This window comes from Vombatus ursinus, unplaced genomic scaffold (assembly GCF_900497805.2).
Source record: "Vombatus ursinus unplaced genomic scaffold, bare-nosed wombat genome assembly UNPS02014791.1, whole genome shotgun sequence".
In the NCBI taxonomy this organism is placed as follows: Eukaryota; Metazoa; Chordata; class Mammalia; order Diprotodontia; family Vombatidae; genus Vombatus; species Vombatus ursinus.
In genome coordinates, this window is record NW_020954569.1 from 24,422,693 (window position 1) to 24,446,556 (window position 23,864).

Consider the following 23,864-nt stretch of genomic DNA (forward strand, 5'->3'; position numbering starts at 1 on the left):
GGAAATAAACTGGCCAGATTGTTATCTTTACCCTTAACAAAGCTGAAGCTTACTTGTGTGCATACTTATATTTAAATTATGTCTCCCTGAAAGAATGCACTTTGTTTGTTGAGTTTCTTTTAAACTAGTTCCAGAACAAAGAGCAATAGAGAGCAGTCTTAAAGATTAAAGATTCTGGGGCTGGGTGGGACTTGGTAATCCTTGGTAATCCTTTTTCCCTTCCAGGGAAAAGTATATTGACCAAGAAAATAAGTTTACATGCTGTCAAATTTTTATGAAACCGGATTTTGGTTACATAATTGTGATATAAAGAGATTGCTATTTGGGGAAACACTAACAATGAAATAGACCCAGTTATTGTACTCAATGGTTTTGTCATCTGTGTCTTTTACATAAATATCCTAGATATTTAATCCATTTGTATACAAATAACTTTCCTATGTAAAAATATTAAAAACTTCTTGTACAATATCCGATTTTTAGAGTTTCAGGAGAAAATTTAGGGAAGCTGGCACTTGATGTGATTTTTGAAGTTTGTTTGTATTTTTACCTGAATGCTGTTGAAAGGAGTGGGAAAGTGTGTCTTAGAGCTTAAGTTCCTCACTATTTGACTTATGGGAAGCACTAAAATTAAGATCATGTGTGATGAGGTTTAGCAGCCAAAAAATTGTTTCTACAGGCTAAAAATTAAATCCTAAGTCAAAATGTAAGGATAGATTTCCCCTCTTTTTTAGGAAAGACATCCAAAACCTCTTAATTATGTCTTAATTCTTAAAAAAAAAAAATGAAGTAGAAAATGACATTCATTTGCAGCCATAAAATTTGTACTTCTTTTTAAAAGTTAGAATTCACGAGTAGCCAGTTGCTGCAGTGGATAGAGCAACCAGCCCCCTGGAGTCAGGAAGACCTGAGTTGAAATCCGCCTCAGACACATAACATTCACTAGCTGTGTGACTCTGGGCAAGTCACTTAACCTAAATTGCCTCACCAAAACAAACAAACAAACAAACAAACAAATAAATAAATAAATAAATAAAAATAGAAGTTCAGATTCATAGTGTAAAACTTACACCAGATTATCCATGATGCTCAACCTCTTCTCCTCCCAATTAAAGGGTATTATTTTTATTTGGCAAGTAGACATAATACCTTACTGTGAATGGAGGCTTTGTGTTCTTGCCCCCAAGGAGTAGGCTTAGGAATTATCTTCAGGAGTCTTCTCATTAAGTATGATGTACCAAAAATATTCTCTATTTTTATCATTTATCAGGAATTCATAAACCACTCCAAAAGTTTCTTTTCAAGGATTAAATTCTTAATATAAAATCATTATATGAATGCATGTTCCCAGAATAATAGATGTAGTGAACTGGAGCTAGCTGTCATCATTTAATATTCATTAATGAATGGACCAACATCAAAACAAATGTTTGGCTAAACATAGTGACATTTGGGAAAATAGCTTCAGTGAGAAGATCATTGTCATTGGATTTCCTTTTTGTTCTATGAAAAAAAAAATCTTTCACTTGTTACTAACAATTCAGAAATTTAATATTCTACATGTGGGTCCAAAATATAACTCATTTCATCCCCAATAGGTTCTGTCCTCTGATTCTGAGTTATTCCATGAGTGTAAAACCTGTTTTTCTGGCAGCTTGGTCTTTCAGAGGTCCTGACATCCGAATTTTCTCTGAGCAGGTTTTCCTTCGGGAGTCCTTAGAACAGAAGCTGGAGAAACAGCGGGAAAAGGAGGTCTTCCGGGCTGCCATGGTGATCCGTGCTCACATCCTTGGCTATCTGGCGCGGTGTGTAACCTGTTAAACCATAACACATAAGACATGCTTTTCCTGCTTTTGTATAGCGTTATTGAATAATCTAAGATTTTGTGAATTCAATTTAAAATTACTTTGGGACTCTGAGAGGAAGAGTTGAGTAAAGTGAAGTTTGTTTTTGCTGCTGTCTTCTACTCCCGAACCCCAATCATTCCATCTACTGCTATGTTATGTGATCTCAGTCTTGATAAAAACAAGGAAAAAGGACCTATCACTGATATTAAAAAGAGAAAAATGACATTAGGTGACTATGCTGAAATGTTTTAATTTGCTTACCTAGTTTCATGCATTATAGATTAGAGTCCTGATAGTACAACCCATCTGTTTACTTTTGTATTTTCTCAGTAACTCAATAGAGGCCTGTTCAGGAGTAGTTTGCATAATGAGACCATTTCTTTTCATGTGTATATTAGTTCTGTCCACACATACTGGACAATATGTCACTCAAAACACCATGCATTCCTTTTTCTATAGGACAAAGCTGCCCTGCTGTGGTAATTTCTTTTATAGAATCAGGAGATACATCAAACCTCCTTTCATTTCTAAGAGAATCTTCTTGTCGGGGTCATAAAAAATATAGCACTAGGTGATGTGCATTTATTTTGTCAAGATAATGCTAGTTTCCTCACAAAATGGACATTGTGCTCTGGGTGGGAGTAGAGTGGTGGTGGAGAGAGCATCACCATAATGGAATGATTGTTACAAAGCTAGGTGCTGCTTATGTTCTTTTTGCTGCCCTGAAATCATAAAGCAAACGATTCTCAAGGAACCTCTGTTTCCATGACTCATCTGACCCTCTGCACCATGTTGGTTGTTCTTCCTTCAGGAAGCAGTACAGAAAAGTCCTTTATCATGTAGTTATCATACAAAAGAACTACAGAGCCTTCCTCATGAGGAGAAGATTCTTGGGTCTGAAGAAAGCAGCTGTAGTGTTCCAGAAACAGCGGAGGGGCCAAATTGCTCGACGAGTTTACAAACAAATGCTAGAAGAGAAACGGAATCGGGAAGAGAAGAGGAGAAAGGAGGAGCAAGAAAGGTGCTGTGTGGTCTAGTACTTGGATTTAACTGAAAATTATAGTTTAGATTTCATTCTGAACATCTTTTGTAGCAGGCATTCATGGTGAATGTTTCAGATCCTTTTAAAAACAACAATAATAAATTATTCCTCTCCGACTGAGTCAGTATGTTAATGTCTTAGATTTAGAGTACACTTAGTACTGCCTTGGAGCGTTATGCCCATTTTTATTTATTTTTTGGTCGGGGTGGAATCAATTTCTGTAATTTCCTCCAAGTGGAATAGTCTTGATAGAGGAAATTTCCCCCACTGATGCTGGTCCCAGTCAATAACCTAGAGTGTTGCTGGACCTGCTGGAGGGGAAGAAGCTGGCCCATGATCACAGAGTTAGTCTGAGTGAGAGTCAGATCTTGAACTCAGGTATTTCCCGACTTCCAAACTAGCCTTATATTCACTTTGCTGTGTTTCTTATTTTTATCTATAGGTAGAATAAACATATTTCAAAAGAGTAGTTATAACCTTCATTGTCTTAAAGTGTCTGCATGTAATTAGCAAATTACTATTGGAAAATAAGTGTCTTCAGTGGGGATGGGGGGCAGTCAGGGTTAAGTGACTTGCCCAGGGTCACCCAACTAGTCATACCTTGTCTGAGGCCAGATTTGAACTCAGGTCTTTCTGACTCTGGGGCCTGTACACTAGCCACTGTGCCAACTGGATGTCCCCAAGTGTCTCTTAATAAGGTGTTATATTTTGTTATGTTCACTTTCTTTTTCTTAATTTTCTAGGGAAAGAGAAAAGAAGAGACAAGAAGCTGAGCTTCTTGCCCAGAAGGTAAAGAATGGTTTGATAACTTGGCTTCCCTATTATCCTTTTTTCTTTTCACTCCTAACAACTAGCCCACTGAATTGTTTTAAAATGTAACATGTCCAAAATGGAGGTCATTATTATTCTCCAAAATGCCCTTCTCCTAACTTCTCAATTTTTGTTTATGGCAGCACCATTATCCTCACATCCCTTAGACTTGAAATGTTGGAGTCACCTCATACTCCTTTCTTCTACCATAAAAATTATTGCATAATACTGTTGATTCTGCCTGAGCAGTATATCTCCCATCTCCCCACTCCTTTCTAATTCCACTGCTGTGATCCTAGTTAAGGCCCTCATTAGCTAAGGTGTTGTAATAATCTCTGCCTAACCTCCTTGTCTCCAGTCTGTCCTCTTTCCAATCTGTTCTTTGCACCAGCACTGGATTATTCTTCCCAAAATGCAAGTCTTAGCACATCGTGTCTCTGAACAGAAATCTTCAGTAACTCCCTATTGCTTATTTTATATTATTGCCTAGCATTCAAGGCAGTGTGCATAGCCAGAATGGACAGGCCTCTATTCTTCAATCTTATCCTGCCTTTTTTTACTCTCTATTTCTAGGAATCTTCCATTCCTAGACTGTTCTGTCCCTAAAATACCACTATTCGTACTTCTCTTCCCTCCTTCCAAGGATATATTTATTATGTACCTTCAAGGATATATTATGGAGTCCGTAAGCATTTATTGAGTGCCTACTACGTGCTCGGCACTGTGCTAAGGGCTCGGGGATACAAAGAAAAGGAAAGAACCCCCGTCCTTTCCTTGAGGAGCTCACAATCTAATAGGAGAGGCAACATGCAAACGACTCTATACGTGTAAGCTAAATGCAGGATAAATAGGAGGTAGTCAGCAGAGGGACTGGGACAGGCTTCATATAGCAGTGGGATTTTATTTGAGATTTAAATCAGGAACCCCAGAAGATGTAGATGAGGAAGAAGAGCATGCCAAGCATGGAGACAACCGGTAAAAATGTCCTGGACCCAAGAGATGAAGTGTTTTGTTCAAGACTAAATTCCCGAGTGTGTGGTAGGAGGACATAAGGTATAAGAAGACTGGAAAGGCAGGGGGAAAGGACAGGTTTTGAAGGGCTTTGAACACCAAATAGAATTTTATGTTTGATCCTGGAGGCGGTGTGGAGGCACTGGTGTTTACTGAATAGGGAGGGCACATGGTTAAATCTGTGCTTTAGAAAAATCACTTTGACATTGAGCATAGGATGGCCTGGAGCAGGGAGCAGGGTCTGCACTTGTGACATGCAGACCCCACCATCAGGCTGTTGTAAGAGTCTCGGTGTAGGAAATGAGCACTGGTGACAGGGGGTTTGGTGACAGTGTCAGGAGAAAGGGGGGCATAGTTGAGAGATTCAAAGGCGAAATTATCAGGTCTTGATGGCAGATTGGAAAATGGGAGTGGTGGTGTGCAAAGAGAGTGAGGAATCAAAGATGAACTGATTTTACAAGCCTAGGGGACTGGGAGGATGGTGGTATCCTTGATAGTAATAGGTTAAGTTTGGAAACCTGCTGCCTCTATTCAAGGAATTCGGTTCACTAAACACTTGTAAGGCTCTATCTGAGTCCCACCAGTCATTAATTATCTCTCCTCACCTAAAACTGTACTGATTACTCTGTTCCTTTGCTTACTTACATTATTATAATTTGTATTAGTTATTTGTTTATTTTTCGTCTTGTCCCTGCTGGACTGTAAGCAATTTGGAGACAGGGGTTACATCATACATCTTTGTATCCTGGTAGCCTTGTACAGAGTGAGCAAACTTAATTTATGTGTGCTGAATTGGATTGTCCCTTGGGAATTGGAATCAGACAACAAATAGAAAAAAGTAAACTCAATAAAATATGTCGTGTGGGAATTTCCTACTCCTTGCCTTGTTTTTTTTGTACCAAGAAAAATTTTGTGCAATTGAGTTTCTCATTATGAAGTTAATTTCCATAGTCCAGTGAAACTTTTCCATCTAGATCCTTACTGCTTATGATATAATGTGTTGGCCCCTCATTGCAGTGTGTATTGAAACGTGCTGAAGTCTCACATTTCTCCTCTGAACAGGCTGAAGAGGCAAGGAGACTGAAAGAGCTTGAAGCCCTTCAGAAGGAAGAGCAGCTGAAACAGGAGATGGAAAAGCAGAAAGAAAACAAACAAGTGGAAGAGATCTTACGCCTGGAGAAGGAGATAGAGGATCTGCAGCGGGTGAAGGAGCAGCAGGAGCTGTCCTTGACAGAGGCTTCCTTGCAAAGACTGCAGGAGCTCCGGGACCAGGAGCTCAGGAGGCTTGAAGATGAAGCCTGCCGAGCAGCCCAGGAGTTCCTGGAATCCCTTAACTTCGATGAGATCGATGAATGTGTCAGAAATATCGAGAGGTCCCTCTCTGTGGGCAGTGGCTTTTCTGCAGAGCTCAGTGAACTGGTTAATGACGCCTGTGGGGAAAAGCCCAATTTCAACTTCAGTCAGCCTTACCCCGAGGAGGAGGTAGATGAAGGTTTTGAGGCTGATGATGATGCATTTAAGGATTCGCCAAACCCAAGTGAGCATGGCCATTCCGATCAGAGAACGAGCGGCATTCGGACAAGCGATGACTCCTCAGAGGAGGATCCCTACATGAATGACACAGTGGTGCCTACAAGCCCTAGCGCTGACAGTACTGTGCTTTTGACGCCCTCTGTCAATGACTCCGTCAGCCTACACAACTCATCGAGTGGGGAGTCTACCTACTGCATGCCCCAGAATTCTGGAGACCTTATTTCCCCAGATGGTGACTATGACTATGACCAGGATGATTATGAAGATGGGGCTATCACGTCAGGCAGCAGTGTGACTTTCTCCAACTCTCAAAGTAGCCAGTGGTCCCCTGACTATCGCTGTTCAGTGGGGACATACAACAGCTCAGGAGCCTACCGCTTTAGTTCTGAGGGAGCACAGTCCTCCGTAAGTACATACTGTTGTTTTTGTAATTGCTAAGCACATTTTGAAAATTTTCACTGTCTCAACCCATGTGCACCAATTTCTTTAGGTCAAATAATACAAAATGTACAGAATCCATCATTTACCCAACAATAACAAGCTCTTTAAAGCCTTTAATTTTCGAAGAGGATTTTCATTAGCAAATAGAAGCCTTTGATAGTGCCTTCTGTATGTAGCTACCTACACACCTAGAATTGAATTTTGCCTGAAGCCTGATAAAACTGGCATGTGTTTACTTGGGGCCTGAGCAATGTCACCCATGGCTTTTGTAGTAGGTTAGGAAATGAGATGCCATTACCCAGCACCAGAATTGCCAACGGCATATTGGGAAAAGTTTGGAAGAGTTGCTTCACATTTCACTCAATTGAATATTATTTCTGATAGTGTTAAAAAGATGAGGAATAGGTTGTAACTGCTATAATTTTTATTGTTTTGTCAAATCCTTTTCTTAATTAGGTTAGTTAATTGTATGAATTCACCACCCCTCTTCCCTCAGTTCTCACCTTATACTCCAGTTCATGCATTAAGTTCCTCCTACATTTTATTGCATATCTTAAATATATTAATCTCTTAAATAAATATCTTTAAATGTTTTTAGCATGGCAACTTAAGATAAATTAACTTTTAAATAATTTGGTTACCATTTTATCCTTTAAACAGCAAGGTTGTATTGTGTTTATATATTAAGATAGACACCTTCAGATTATGTGAAATCAATCTGTACATTCTAGAATAGTTCAATGAATTGCTTGAATTCAGAATGTTGACGTACATTTAACCTTATTATGAACACCTGACCCTACTTTATATCTGGACACTAATAACTTTCAAAAGAAAAGTTGCCCTCTGCATGATGCATACCATCATTATTTTGTTCACTGCATACTTTTATGTTTGATTTTTGATATTTTCCTTCTTTTTATACAGTTTGAAGACAGTGAAGAAGACTTTGATTCTAGATTTGATACAGATGATGAACTCTCTTACCGAAGAGACTCAGTCTATAGCTGTGTCAGCCTGCCGTACTTCCACAGCTTTCTGTACATGAAAGGTATGTTTCCAGGTCACACGGATTCTGTGGTTTTGGATAGAGCAATAGATTAGTAATGAAAGAACTCGGATTCCTTTCGACCATGCAGTCTCACAAGAGAGACAGACGGTAATCTTCTTTTTCCGTGATGGCGGTAATGAGGCTGTGTTTGCCTGCTACCTACCCCAGAGCTGGGATGGTGACATACCTGCATCTGGTAGGACATATAATTTACCATCTTGAATTCTGCCTTCTCGTCGTGGGGACGTTCGGGTTTGTGATTTCTACTGTCTTCCCCCCATGTCAGTACTGGCAGCATTCTGTCTTTTATCTTTCTGTCTCTGAGACAGAGGGGGAGGAAGACACACACACACACACACACAAGACTGTATTTTATGGAGGCCAGGTGCATTGATTATTAGCATTTTCCTTTCTCTCACAGGGGGTACAAAGAACAGAGATGGGTGTGGCATCTGTGAGTAGTAGAAAGAGCACACCCTGATTACTTAAATAGCCTGCCACACCCCTTAACAGTCAGCCTTTGTGTTGCCTAGTGGGATTTTTGGTCCTGAAGATGGTTTGCCATTTTGTGTGTTCACCATTAAGGAATTGTCAAGTATTTTGCTAGCACTTTACCTTGACTGTTTGCTGCAATGTGGGAGGGGCATTAGCAGTGATCACCAGAGTTCTCTTTTCTCCCTTAAGTAAACAGAGGTGGAACAGGAAAGCATTTGGCCTATATGAGGACCATGTCCAAAATCCTTTTGGAAAAATGTACTAGAGAGACAATCAAAAGTGAGATGAACTCCTCCTTGTACTGTCCACAAACTCAGTGGGAGGCAGGGGATGGGGGATGGGGCCTGGATGAGAAGACCTAATGAACTAGGAAGAAGAGACAATATGGAAAGAAACCTCACTTAAACTTAGCCTCAATAAGAGTTACAGCTCTTAGAAATTGAATTGTAATGAAACTTGTCATCAAATTAAAAGATAAATTGCTCAGTCATTTCAGGTGTGTCCAACTCTTCATGACCCCATTTGGGGTTTTCTTGGCAAAGATACTTGAGTGGTTTGCCATTTCTTTCTCCAGCTGATTTTACAGATGAGCAAACTGAGGCAAACAGTATTAAGTGACTTGCCCAGGGTCACACAGCTAGTATGTTTCTTCAGGTCAGATTGGAACTCAGGATGATGAGTCTTTGTGACTCCAGGGCTGGCACTCTTCCTGCTGTGTCACTAGCTTCCTGTAAAAGATAGAAGTGAGTTTAAATGTGAAGTTACATCGCAGAAGAATTGGTCCTGTATCAGTCTAATTTTCCAACCAAGGCATAATGCTTTAAAGTGTTTAGTCATTTCCTTAAAAGAGAAAACTCTTTATTAATTTCTCCTGTCTGTCCTCTTTCCTCCACTCATTTTCAGTACTTCTTATTTTTCTCTCATTCTGTATTCTCTTTTTTCTTTTCTCTTATCTCCTTTCCCATTCACTATTGATTTTGTTCTCCTCTCTTCCTATTTCTCTTCTTTCTTTTCCTCTCTTCCTTTTTTCTCCTCTTCACTCTATTTATTGTTCATCTTCTTTCCTTCTCTTTTGCTTTTTTCTTATCTCCTCCTTCATCTTTTTTTCTCTTTACTTCTGCTCTCCACTTTCCTCTTTTCTCTTTCACCTGCCTCTTCCTTATTCTTCACTTTCTCTTTTTAATGCCTTTCTTTGATTATGCTTCCTTTATTCACCTTCATTTTCGCTCCATCACTTCAGTCAAGTATGTGCCCTTCAAGTCTATTAGTCCTGTCTTCACCCCATCACACAGCATGGGCACCACCAACCCCCTGCTAAATTTGATTCGAGTTACCTTCTTATCCCTCCCAGTCCTTCTATCATATGTCATGGAAAATCTAGAACCTTAGAGGTGTGTCACAGAATGAAAAAATTGGGAAACTCTGCTAAGCAACTCACCTAATAAGCCACAAGCTACCTGAAGAACGACTATAATTAAAAATGACTAACAGTATTATAGTAAACCTAGAAAATCCTTGTCAGGGCTCTATAACATTCTAAAAACACATGAAGATTTTCTAGTTATGGCCCTTTCCGAGTATTCCTGTTTTACCAAATGGAATCAGCATGGGTTTGAGAATATATAATATGCAGCTTTTATGTGTTTGTTAATGAGACTAGATATTTCATGAACTTAATTATTCATATTGCATTATGTTTAGTCAGGTTAAAATAATTGGAAGCAGAAAAAAGGCAAGAGAAATAAAGCTTTGAAACTAGAGTTAGGGAAGACCCGGTAACAGTGATCCAGAGAAGAACACTTGGATCTCCTTTCACAATGAAGCAAAGTGATGTTGCAGTTGCATTGATTCTTAAAAGAGAGGTGCAAGAAAAGAGGTCATAAAAGAAACAATTGATAACAAAATCACAGTGTTTCAGTCTTATCCTCTTTTGTCATTTAATTTTATGAGCAAAATGACCTATCAGAGATGTGTGCAATTAGGAAAATAATAATAGCTTCACCTTTGTTTTATGGGAGATTGGTCACATTCCATGGACATATAAGTATCAAGGGAGAAAGAATTTGTTCCATAGATGGGAAATACATTAACATCATATGAAGAGCTGATAATTTAGTGTTATTACTTAGCCTAAAAGCTAATTTATATTCCACTTAGGAGGAAGTTATATTAACTGTTTTAAATTTTATGTTAGATCAGAATAACCTTCATACTTCTAATGCTAATAAAGTGATAGATTTTATTATCAGTCTTAATGCAACTACTTCTGGATCTCCTTTTGAGAAATCTGTAGTCATTTCACAAGTAGAAATGAATTTGATATTTATTTCTAATACCACTTGTTTTTGGTAAGAAACAATTCTCTAGCTTGGCACATTCATAGATTCTTGTTTTAGGCAAGCACAAAATGCTTTTGGTTTAGTTGTCATTTTAGTCAGTTTGTTATGGTTCTTAATTTGAGCAGTATCTGCCCATAGTTGTCATCCAAGCACAACTGGGAGATACTCTTCCTTCCCCTCCTCCAATATGGAATTCTCCCCCCCCCCCCGCCCGCCCAACCCCCCCCAAAAGAGTGTTAAAGAAATAGATTAAAAATGGCTATTTGTTTATGTTACAATGAGCAAACCAGTAGTTAATTAGCAACAGTGAAAGCTGAAGGTTAATTAACATTATAATTCTAAGTTTTACGTATATTTTATATTTTAAATACTGACATTTTAATCTTAACATTTTATTAATCTTAAAAATGTTTTAAGTGACAAAGAAAGGAATACATTTTATTTTCACTCATTTTGAAAACCAATTATCCTTCATTACCAGAAATTCAAATGTGCCTATCTAATACTTTCCAATTGGGCTGTGTTCTTCAATGTATTCAATAAAATCAATCAAGAAAACTGGCCATAAAGCTGTAACCCTTGTTGTTTGAAAAATCTATAGGATGAGATAGAATTATCTCTTTAGGATAGAGGTCATAATAGTTAAACAAGCATTTTTTAAGCTCCTGGCCTGTGCTAGGCGCTTTGGATAAAGAGGCAAAAAATAAAATATTATGAATGCAAAGGGCTTTACAAATCTTAAATTGCTATGCAAATATAAGTTTGAAAAAAGTCATAACTAATTTATCTTAGCTCAAATTTTATTCCCAACTAGCCAGACTATAATTGAGTTCTAATTAGCATCAATGCTGATTAAAATCTGCCCTTGGATTTTGCTGAAAGCTGTAATGTAAGTCATTTACCTAACAAATTAGAATTTTCTGAGGGTAACATTTGTCCTCCTTCAAAGGTATACAGATTTACAGATGCATGTTTTGTTTATATAAGACATTTTTTACTAAATTTCAACATTGATTCCAACTTTCTCAGAAAGTAACTTTTTTTTTTTTGCTTTTTGGTGAGGTAGACAGGCTTAGGTGACTTGCCCAGGGTCATGCAGCTAATAAGTGTCAAGTGTCTGAGACTGGATTTGAACTCAGGTCCTCCTGACTCCAGGGTCAGAGCTTTATCCACTGCGCCACCTAGCGGCCCCAGAAAGTAACTTCTTTTGAGAAGAAAGCAGAGAGAGGATTGGGAAAATGTCTTTAAAACTGTCTTCTAGGGACAATCTATTAACTCTGTGGAGATTTGCAGTAAGTATGAACTGATCCATGCAGCCAGCCTATAAAGATTTTCCTTCAGTGTAACTAAGTACAGAACAGCATCTCTGACACAATTCAGCCCCTCTTTCATATTATGCTGTGTGTATAGCTAGGTACATGGGGCAGCTAGGGCAGCTAGGAGGCGCAGTGGCTGGAATGCTGGACCTGGAGTAAGACTTAACTTCCTGAGTTCCAATCTGTCCTCAGACACTTCCTAGTCTATTAGACCTTAGACAAGTCACTCAACCCTGTTTGCCTCAGTTTCCACTGTCTGTAAAATGACCTGGGGAAAGAAATGGCAGACCACTCCAGTATCTTTGCCAAGAAAACCCCTAATGGGTTCACGAAGAGTTAGACACAACTGAATAGGATTGAACATCATCATCATCACATGCAGAGGAGAGATGAGCCTGCAGAGGTCCCACTGTACAGGCTATGTAACAGAACAGTCTGCATTCACTAGAAATCCTGATATCCTGCGGTTCCATACCTGGAGTTGAACTAAATACTGTTTTGTGATTGCCCATCCCTAGGCTATTATATGATTCACCAAAGGTTTGTTTAGGAAGAGTTATGTATATGATTTAAAAAAAACAAACAAACTTGGACTGAAACAAGAACCTCTTATTATTTTTAAAGCACAACCAGTATGTTTACAATCCGTGTTTATTTTACTCTATTTTTTCCTTCACTTCTCTCTGGCCCCTTTGGGGAACAGGTGGCTTAATGAACTCATGGAAACGGCGCTGGTGTGTCCTCAAGGACGAGACCTTTTTGTGGTTCCGTTCTAAGCAGGAGGCCCTTAAACAAGGCTGGCTGCACAAAAAAGGTGGTGGGTCATCCACGCTCTCCAGGAGGAATTGGAAGAAGCGATGGTTTGTTCTCCGGCAGGCTAAACTGATGTACTTTGAAAATGACAGCGAGGAGAAGTTAAAGGGCACAATTGAAGTCCGGACGGCCAAGTATGTGATAGAACCTAGTTTTTTCACGAACCATTGCTAAATTATGTACGCCATTATTAATATGAGAACAATCTTTCATGTTTTTTAATAAGTTCTTAGCCATTTGTACATGGTGGGCATCAAGTAACGAGTAATGACAATAGCATTCTGTGACACACATGGATTCTGACTTCTAATATTCTTCTAAGGCTTATAAAATTCCCATGGAAACTTGGGCATGATTTTTTAAACTGAATTTATTGCAGTGGACTAGGTCTTTATTTAAAGACCCCTGCTGTTCTTATTAGCAGATTATACTTCCTTGGGTAGCCATGGAAAGAAGATATCATCTGTGAATAACTATATTTAATAGGCTTTTTGTAGTCACAATTAGTCATTTGGCTCTCATTTAAAAGACAAAGGCTAGCCATTTGGACTCGTAATTAGCCAATTGGAAGCACAATTAGTTGTACTCAGAAATAATGGCGTGAATAAGTGGAACAGTTAGTCAAGGTTCCTTTTAACAATTTCACCCTTCAGCATATCACTTTCAGAGTCTCCTGACTGCCAAGAGCCAGGCTGCTAATTGCTAAATTGAGGGGGAGCTTGACAACCTGGAGATGTTTTCAGATTAAAGCCCATTTCTTCCTCTGCTTCCCCTGTGAGATCAGAGTTGTCCTTTGACTCCCTCACCGCCTTGTTCTGTCACCTTCTCTTTCTCCCTGAAGGGGAGAAATGGAGCCCCTGTCTCTACCACAAAGGATGCTTCCCAAGAAAAAGTTTTACAGATGGAGGCAAAATTTTCCTTTAGCAGAATTATTTAGTAAGTACAAGTTTTCTTCGGAGTAGGTTGCCTGAGGTATAGCAAGGTTCAGCCTGCTTTAAAAAAATGTCTCTTTCAGCATTCCTTGGTATCTGAGAGTCCCACTGTTAAAGTTACTCCTTTAGATAAAGTCATTGCTTCCAGAAAGTCCTTATTGAAATAATACCTAGGCAGAGTAACCAGTATCTATTAACTCATCAGTTTTTTGTTTTTTTTAATCTCGATCTTATTATTTAGCCATTTGTCAAATAGAGAGCTGGGTCCTAAGGAATGAGGTACAGAAAAGCTAAGTGTTTCAGCAGAGGTCAAGCAGGGCTAGAAAAGAATCTCTCTACTTGAGGGGAACCAAAGTAACCAAGGGAGTAGTCACTGGAAGGAGAGATGGAAAGAAAACAGAGACAGTTTTTACCAACTTCCCAGTTTTGCTCAAGACCTGCCTGTGACTGATTTTGTTTCCTGGACCACCAGAATGGTCTTTCATTGTCCCAGTTCTACCCTGAAGTAGAGTGGCATTGTAGCTAGAGGGCTCAGTTTGGAGCAAAATCCAAGCTTGAATCCTGTGTCAGACACTTACTAGCTTTGTGATCTTGGGCAAGTCACTAACTTTCCTCAGGCTCAGTTGACCCATCTGTAAAATGATAATAATAGACCAGACCTCACAGGGTTGTTATATGATCTCATTTGATCTTTACATGTAAAGCATTTTATAAGCCTTAAAGTGCTATAGTGTTAACTCCGTTATTACTATCACTGTTACCACCACTACCCCTTTTATAACCTCTTGCTAAGGTGTATGCCTTTATTAAGCATGGAGTAGTATTGTGTTCTTTGGTAAGGAGTCTTTTTAAGACAGTATGAAAAATTTTGCTGCTTTATCATAGCCCCAAATCCTCAACACCAACAACACCTACATCTTCCATAGGAGCAGAGTGGGATTTTATGTCTTTTATTATTAGAAGTATTAGAAGCAAATCAGTACCTGAAAATTATCATTGTATATAGCATAGAGTTGTGAATTAGTCATTTTTACTTCTAAGACATCAGAAACAAACATGACTTAAATATAAAGTCTCCCTTGAAATTATCACTTCCAACTCATTTCCTAGATTACTTTTTATTAAATATTATTAAGATTGCAGTGCTCCTGGTTTAAAATCAATTACATTTTTCATTTCAGAGAGATCATAGATAACACCAGCAAAGAGAATGGAATAGACATTATTATGGCCGACAGAGTATTCCATCTGATTGCTGAATCCCCAGAAGATGCCAGGTGAGAGTATGAATTATTGCTTTGTATCTATGAAATCCCTGTTTATTTGGAATCTTTGGTATCATATAGATTAGTTTTTCTAATGGTCACATAAAAGTGTTTAGTTGAGTCAATATTTAACTGGACTTAAGGAAAATGAATACTTGAGACAAAAGACCGGAATTTTCATGTCTGGGAAAACTGTTGGTGGGCAGAAAATCGATCTCTACCCACGCTGTATCTTGGTATAGAGTCAGGGGGCAGCTTTGATTTGCTTCCAAATGGGGAAGATAAGGATTACTGTAAAAGGACATTTAATTTACACAGTACATATCAATTATGATAAATATGGGGAATTTTAACATCTTATTTTCATGTTAATGGAGCAGTATAGAAAAGATGAAAAAGTGGGGTGTTGTTTGTGGTATAATACAAGGACCACCGTAGTAGAAATCTTCCCACATAGACTTTTAGTGTAGGCACTTTTGAAAAGCAGAAGTCTAAGCTCCACCACTGACCAACTTAGCATATGCCCTGGAGTCCATGAACTTGGTTTTTTCCTTATTTTTTATGATTGTATTTCAACATAATTGGTTTCCTCAGTAATACAGTGTCTTTTATTTTGTGCATTTTAAAACTTTCTGAGTTAGGGGTCGATAGGCTTGACCAGACTGACAAAGGGGTGACGTCCTGAAAGACTTCAATTCTTCATCTGCCTTTTCCTACTTAATAATCTCTATGAAGCAAGATAATCTCTACGAAAGAGCTTTGAACATTTCAAAATGAATGCTTTCTAAAAACAAAAGAATAAGGCAGTGTGATTGCTGCTATTTAGAAGTGTCCTGTCCTTTCATGCTGTTTCTGAGTTGCATTCAAAACAAGTATGGTCCCGGATAGTAAAGATCCAAAAATGTTGTGCTTGTAATTCCTAAATATAACATTCCTGGCCTACATTTTTTTCTCCCTTTTATTTGAAAATGATTTCAGTAAGTGTGACAAGTTCTCAGGGCCTCACCCTACCGCTTGCCCTTTTAAAAAATCTTGAGTTGACATAGCACCATGGCAGCAGCAGTAAGGGGAAAGACAGCAGGGGAAAAAAAAAATCTTCCCATGGGAATAGACTCTAACTTCAGTTAGATCCATAAATTATACATAAAATAGAAAAGCAAACAAACTTGGAATTATGGTCCTGTAATTCCATTTCATGGCCCTGGAGACTGCATGTGGTTTCTTGTGGATAACAAAAATGACCACAACTTCTCAGTGGAATTATAGCCCCTACCCTTGGCAGCTCTCCCTTGTTTGCTTTGTACCATATTGAATCAGCTAAATTTAACCTTGTGGATATTTCATCCAAGTGCTTCCTTTCTTCCACTGACCAGTGCATAGAATAGTTGTTGTTCAGCACTTTTTAAGTTCCAAATTATATTTGATTAGGAGGAAGAAATGTGGGTAATTTGAACAGTGTCTTGTCTGAAGACTATGAAATAACAATACATTCCCTTGTCATCTCAAATATTTGAAAATATTCATCTAGTTGCTTAAAACTGAAATGTATATATGCTTTCCTACATACATATAGAAGCATTTGGAGTGTTGCAAATCAGTTATTTGGAAATTCTGCCTCTCGGTTAGCTCAGGAATTCATTGAGCTATTTATTATTAAGAGCATATGTCTTTTGAGACTTTATGCTCCTAGTAATGTAGCTTTCCTTTAGGAAATATCAATAAAGATGCTTACATTTTATCCCTTTGTGTGTGTATGTAGCTAGTATTTATCATTTATTTACATATTGTTGATATTTTTACATACATAGATGAATTTATCTCCCAGGAAGAAATATAATACTCCCTTAAACTCTTTTAGCTCTAACTGCCTGGATCATTTGGGTGGCACTGCCCATTTGCTGGCTTGTTTTGTCATGTCTTCTTATTTTGCCCTTCTTGCTCCACAAAACAAACAAACAAATAAATAAATAAATAATTGAACTAGATAATGCTTTGGAAGAGGGTTCCTGACTTCACATCCATTGTTTTAGTTTGTTTTTAATATACTGACACCTTTTGTTTTGACACAACAGATAGTTCCCACCACCTTTAATCACCCTACAGCCTCTTGCCTAATGCACAAACTAATTGTAAGGCACTCAAAAATTATTATTCACTTAGTTCAGATGCTTTTTCCTTTTCTGCTGTACTATATAAAAGGGCAGAAGGAAAGGCTTATGCTCCTTTTATCTTTTGCTTTTGATAACAATTTAAGTAGAAAAACATTTTAAAACTGAACCTGGTCTAAGGAACTTTGGTGTTATAACATGATAAGAGAGATGTGCTCTCTGACTAACTCAGTAACTTTAGATTTCTAGTTCTATTATGGAAATGTAATTTGACTCAACTAGAAACATGTCATATGACAGTAACTCATGGCCTGGGAGTGTGAGTGACACAATTTTGCCTAAATAGTTATCCTGAGGTATTATTTCTGATCATTTAAAACATGCTCAGCTTCCCCATTCCTTCCTTATATATTACACAAATATTTATTAATGTTACCAGTTCCTTTTTATACTCATTTTCAAAGAAAACAATTCAATGAATGTATTTGATAAAAAAAATTTTCAGTAGAGTGACTAACAGATGTTTTACTAAGTTTACTAATTCTGTAGGATTATGATTTTTTTTTTTCTATAAGTGTATTTTGTGGTATATTGAATAATTACTTGTGGGCAGAATGGTGAGTGGGTTGCAGGGTGAGTCTCTTAGCCTCCTGCAGTTGTTGGGGGCTATTGGGGGCCTAAAAGCAATTGATTACTATATTTTTAACTGTTCCTGAACAAGCCAAAAAATATAAGTTGCCACTTGGGATTTTCTGTGTAACATAACCAAGTGGAAATCAGAGGCCCCTTCCAAAAGGTTGCTTCTCGGTCAGCCTTTTTTATAAATTCAGAGTTTGACCTTTCTTTTAAAAAATGACACCCACTCTTTCCTTCTTACAGTCACTGGTTCAGTGTGCTGAGTCAAGTCCATGCATCCACAGACCAGGAGATTCGGGAAATGCATGATGAGCAAGCAAATCCACAAAATGCAGTGGTGAGTGAAAGCTTTACTTAGCAACTAATATAGGTTGAGGAAAGTAAGAGTACTAAGGTAAACAGAGAGAAAATAAAAGAAAACAAGAATAGTATCTTTTTTTTTTTGGCAATTGCCCAGGGTCACACAGCTAATAAGTGTCAAGTGTTTGGTCTGAGGATGGATTTAAACTCAGGTCCTCCTGACTTCAGGGCCGGTGCTCTGTCCACAGCACCACCTAGCTGCCCCAAGAATAGTATATTTTATTTAACGAGTATGGAAGGCTAACAACATGACACCAAGATGGTAAAATTGCTTTTTTATTATTATCTTTAACGATGGACCTGTAATTTTAGCAGGTAATAAGTAGAACTGATGACCAGAAAATCATGCAAAAAGAGAAAAAGACAGAATGAACTAGGAAAACATATGACAAATTTTTTTTCAAAGAGGCTGGACTTATGACTTATCCCTATGCCTGAAATCCGTGCTAACCCCATTAGCCATTATTTTTGGCTGTTCATGAAGGAGGCATCCAATTTAAACTAATCAGAAAGTTCCCCTTCGAGACCATGGTTAGATTGCAAGGATGAGCTTCTAAAAGTTTCAGAATTTCTTTCCCTGGGAAAGAGGACTTTCACTCTGGCTTTAGTACTGAACAGAGGTTATGGCTGATTTATGAAGATGGAAATGCCTCTTGAATGGGAGGTCTTTTTATTTTTCAGTTAACAAAGGATAAAGGGGACTCTTTCTAAACTTTTTGCTAAGATCCATTTAATTTCAAATATACAAACTACTCTGTGTAGGTACTTCAATATTTTCCTGACTACTTTCCTCTCTCATACTCCCTTTGTAGGGCACTTTGGACGTGGGATTAATTGATTCTGTGTGTGCTTCTGACAACCCAGATAGGTAATTTCAACTATTACTTTTTTTTAATCTTATTTTCATATCTTAATAAACTTTAATATATAGTTTCCTTTTTCTTATCTTAGTTTCTTCTGTATATGACCAGTTTTTCTTCTCAATGATGAGATAATATCAAGGTCAGCATGCAGTATATGTGACTTGCTTGAAAACAAAAGGATCTAAAGAGTAATTTCATGGAGTCCAGAACAATAATGGGCTGCACTTCTTTTCAATTTCCAAGTTTGCAAAACATGTTCCGCACAATAACCTTGTGAGATCTATAGCATAAGTATTTTTATCTCAATTCTGTAGGTGAGGAAACTGAGGTTCAAAGATGCTCTGGTTTGTCCATTGTCACATTGAGCTGGGACCCAGAACTTAGACTTTCTGCCTCCAAGCCACTGCTCTGCCCATTGCCTCCTTTCTTGTATCATTAGGCAATAATGTTCTGTAGTTCATAGGAAAACAGTAGGGAAGGAGCAATTAACTTTTTAGAGATTTTCAATATAGTACAAGCAAAATAATCTCCATTTGGGCATGAGTAAAATTAAAATTGGATTTATGAATCACTGAAAACCACTATGGAAGAAATACTGCTTTAAATTTCCCTAACCCACCTTTCCATCCACCCTGGCCTTAAATAGTAAGTTTTTTAAAACTTTTTACAAACAAATAATGAAGTTTATATAAAGTAGGACATTAGCCTCTATATTCTTCTAGTCCCCTTAAAGGAAAATATATTCTTTGGAATATATAACATTCTTTGTGTAATTGGAATCAACTCTGAAGTGCTCTTCAGAGGAGATAATTTTGTAGGTTTTTACATTATGGTCATATTTTTTTCCTACTTCTTACAAATTTTTTTTTAGGGCACATAGATAAAATTTCAGGAAATAAAACAATTAAATAAAATAAGATGAAATGAAGTTATTTTTTTAAGAACATATCCTTAGGAAAATAAATTGGAATTTATTTCATAATTTATTACCAACCAAGATATTTTTAGAGGGATTTAGGAATTACATTGGAATGCCCTTTTTGAGGAGTGAGGACTGTCAACCTGGCAACCTCCAATACGTGGGCTTCCTTTCCCTATCCAGCCATATCTCCCACTCACATCTCCCCAGTAAAATCCTAATTCCCAGGCCACGCATCTCACATTTTTCTTAACAGTTTTGTACATTTGCTCATTGTGGGATGTTGCCCTGCTCCTGTCTATTTTTATCTGTCCTCAGGTCACATTCAGGATAGGGAGCTCAGGGGTGAAGAAACTCCCTCTACCAGTGAAGATAGATACCTTCTCGGCACCTTATTCCCTTAGAATGTTGTCTCGAGCTCTGAGAAATTGACTTGCTCAGTCACCTAGCCAGTATGTGTCTCGAACACAGGACTTGAGCCCAGGTCTTCCTGGCTTTGAGTTCTAATCTATTCTCTACACCACACTGAATTTCAAGTCAAATTCAGTCAGCATTTATTAAGCATATTAAGTTATATTCTGAGCATAGTGCTTAACACTGGGGAGATACTAAGATGAAATAATGGATTATATAAGGTAATGGAGTATATTAAGGATATATACAACACAGCATCTCATTTTCTACCTCTTTAAACACTAATATCTTTCAAGCAATAACATTTTTCTTCCCGAAAATATGTAAACCACTTGAATCCAGACTCATTTGCTGGCATAACAAACAGATTCTGAGCCTGTCAGGAGTAATGCAGGCCTATAAGAGTCAAAATATTCCAGAACAGAAAAGGACAAGAGAAACAGACAGTCTCTCACTGTGTCCTCTCTTCCTGGCCCTCATCCCAGTACTAACATGAAATATACCTGGCAGAATGCTTTGAAAAGATACCAAGACATTTCACTTTCTTAACTTCTTCCTGTTATACTTATATCAGTGGTACTTACCTGTTGTTAATTACTAATCCACGATAATGTAACCCAATAGAGGCAGAGAAAAAGTTGACTTTGGAAAATTGTCATTTCCCCCCCAAAAGTCACTTTATTTAGCTTTCCCAGAACTAACCAGGCTTTCATTTGGAAAATTTTGCATTAAAAAATGTTTTCTCTTCCCAGAACCTTCAGAAGGTGTTGCTCCAAGTGTAAAGGTTAATCAAGCTTAAAATAAATGCTCCAAAAGTGAGCAGTGTTTCCTTTAATATAAAATATAAATAGCACAGTAATGTTTATACCTATGATTAGTAAGCCAGGAAAGAGTCAGTTCAGTTATGGTTCAAACAAAGGTTATGTTGACAGTTGAGCTAATAGATTTTTCCACTTTCTCTTCCCTGCGCACAGGCCTAATTCATTTGTGATCATCACTGCTAATCGAGTCCTTCACTGCAATGCTGACACACCCGAGGAGATGCACCACTGGATAACGCTGCTGCAGAGGTCAAAAGGAGATACCCGGGTCGAGGGGCAAGAATTTATCGTGAGAGGTAATGATCGTGGATTGCAATGATATTTCCCAAAGCACCATGTGCGTTGTAAGAGTATTCTTTGATAATGTTTTGATGAGACACTGTTTAAAAGCTAATTTGACACTCATTTTATCATGTCTTTTAAAAGTCAGCTACCTTATTAACAAAAGAAAGTGCAAAAGTAATTTTAAGCCATAAAATAGGAATGTGTCCATATGTGTGAATATCACTTTACTTGTACTTAGTATGTTTTGCATGATTGTAAAGGCCTTTAATTCTCACCATATAAATAATTTTTTCTCCCAAGGATGGTTACACAAGGAGGTGAAAAACAGCCCCAAGGTATCTTCTCTCAAGCTAAAGAAGCGTTGGTTTGTTCTAACACACAACTCCTTGGATTATTACAAAAGCTCAGAGAAAAATGCTCTGAAACTGGGCACCCTCGTCCTGAATAGCCTCTGTTCTGTTGTCCCACCTGATGAAAAAATATTCAAAGAAACAGGTAACTGGTTCATTTACATTTTGACCTCTCATTAAAACTATCATGGGATAATGTTTCTGTTCTCAAACGGCTCTGCTCAGTCTAATCTTTCTCTCCAGAAGTTTCTTTACTGCCCTGTGTCTCTGTGGGTTTGACTGTCAATAAGATTCAAAATATATGTATATAAATTAAGTTTGAAATAAGTAAGATTTTTTGATTTGTCCAAGTTGTGGGAAAGTTCACATGAAGTTCACATAAGGGCAGGAAAAGGAGTAAATGAGGTTTTTCTGAGATTTGGAAATTCTAAACATTCCTCATAAACATCAATTATAATTTTATACCTATTAATGGTATATGCCACTAGATGTAGCTAAGATTCAATTAATTTTAAGTTAGCAGATTGATGTAAAGATTGTGTGCTGTTTTGAAGCAAATCTGGGCAGTTTTTCTTTAGGTATACCATGCCTGGTAGGATGGGGCACTGTGTACACTTTTACATCCAGTTTCTTGATGTTATATTATGTAAGGAATACATTGAGTTTCGTACATTGCCATGACCAGAGAATAATTATTTAATTATAAAATTGTGGTTAAGTCTTTTTTCCCACTAAAGAACAAAGGGTACAGCAGTGTTGCCTCTCTTCAGGAATCAGTCGGTTGTATATGCTCTGGTTTTTAGTGGGAGGAGGAATAATTGGCATGGCACAGTTTGCAGATTATCATCTCTATTCGTGTGTTTACTCTTTCATCTTTATTAAAAATGTATAGCATTATTATAATCAGTGGCACATGCAGCATGAAGCAAACACAGTCCTGTCAGTGAGATTAATCTAATAGAAAAGCAAGATGCATAGGTGTATCCAGAAAAAACCTTTTCTGTTTTTAGTAGATTGGGTTTGGGGAAGCAGGTTGGTTAGGTTGGTACCCTTTCTTGTTTTGTTTATTTTTAATTTTGGTGATCATCTTTTTTCTTTTTCGTTCTTTTTGTCTTAGAATTCATCAGAGTACAGTTTGAAGGAGGGTGGGAAGGGAAAAGAAAGAAAAAGACTTAAGCAGCATCCATACGTACAAACTTGCCTGGCATATTTATTTATTAAAATGGGTCTAAGGGAAAGGAATGAGAAATTGGAGGAAAAGTTCATTGCCCACTTGTAAACTACCTAAGGGAAGAACTGTCAGAGTGGTACCAAGAGCGTAGACCTCAATTTTAGAGGGAGGAGTAGGGCCCTTAATCACATTTGTGGGGATGGTTTTTCCAAAAAAGTATTAACTCAAGGCAGACTCCTTGGTTCAAAGAGGTTTGAAATTTTGTGTTCACTGATACTTCAGGGTACTGGAATGTCACTGTATATGGACGAAAGCATTGTTACCGACTCTACACTAAATTGCTCAACGAGGCCACCCGGTGGTCAAGTGCCATACAGAATGTGACGGAGACCAAAGCTCCGATTGACACTCCTACCCAGCAGCTGATCCAGGATATCAAGGTAAAATTACCACACTGCAGGATTTTTGTTTATGTTCTGATCTTATTCAGTGGCTTAAAGGCTCCAGAACTATACTTGGTGCTCAGTTACTAATCTTCAATTAGAAACATTGAAATGGATGGATTGATTAATTAAAGAAGAAAATGAAATTACTTTTTATCTGAATTTCCATTTTTCAACCAAGAGTCTTTAGACAAAATAGACTATAAACAGACTTTAGTTGGCATACTTTGGAGATTTGAACATTGTCACTCTGGCTGAACTAGCCTTTGATATCATAGAGATACCAGAATAGGAGATCATCTGCCGGGCACATCTTCTATAACAGGGTGTGAGATTTTCCATTGTTGTTCTGTAGGTACTGAATCTCTGGACTTCTCAAGGATAGAAGTCCACGTCGGGTGATTGGAAAGCCTTTTGTTTTCAGTTGCTCATCAGTGACAGTTGTGTTCTGAAGTATTGGCCCTGGGTTATAAACCACTACTGGTATTTCTTCCAATTCAATCCAGAACCCTTTGGTCCATGGGCAGTTACTTAAAACTTGCAAGAGTCCCTCTGTACCTCTGGGACCTATGAGGCCAGAAGCCAATTTTCATAGCTTT

The 23,864-nt window shown here is 37.8% G+C and overlaps 1 protein-coding gene across 1 annotated transcript in view; it reads left to right on the top strand.

Moving 5' to 3' along the window:
- Nucleotides 1-23,864, top strand: part of MYO10 (myosin X) — a 261,628-nt gene that overhangs the window by 220,578 nt on the left and 17,186 nt on the right. Inside the window, exons 22-33 of the mRNA XM_027868901.1 lie at nt 1,699-1,805; nt 2,659-2,868; nt 3,633-3,678; nt 5,773-6,648; nt 7,612-7,735; nt 12,589-12,832; nt 14,812-14,907; nt 17,883-17,976; nt 18,812-18,867; nt 21,170-21,312; nt 21,602-21,796; nt 23,105-23,262. Of these exons, the coding sequence (XP_027724702.1) occupies nt 1,699-1,805; nt 2,659-2,868; nt 3,633-3,678; nt 5,773-6,648; nt 7,612-7,735; nt 12,589-12,832; nt 14,812-14,907; nt 17,883-17,976; nt 18,812-18,867; nt 21,170-21,312; nt 21,602-21,796; nt 23,105-23,262 (2,349 nt within the window). The remainder of the gene's footprint in view (nt 1-1,698; nt 1,806-2,658; nt 2,869-3,632; nt 3,679-5,772; nt 6,649-7,611; nt 7,736-12,588; nt 12,833-14,811; nt 14,908-17,882; nt 17,977-18,811; nt 18,868-21,169; nt 21,313-21,601; nt 21,797-23,104; nt 23,263-23,864) is intronic.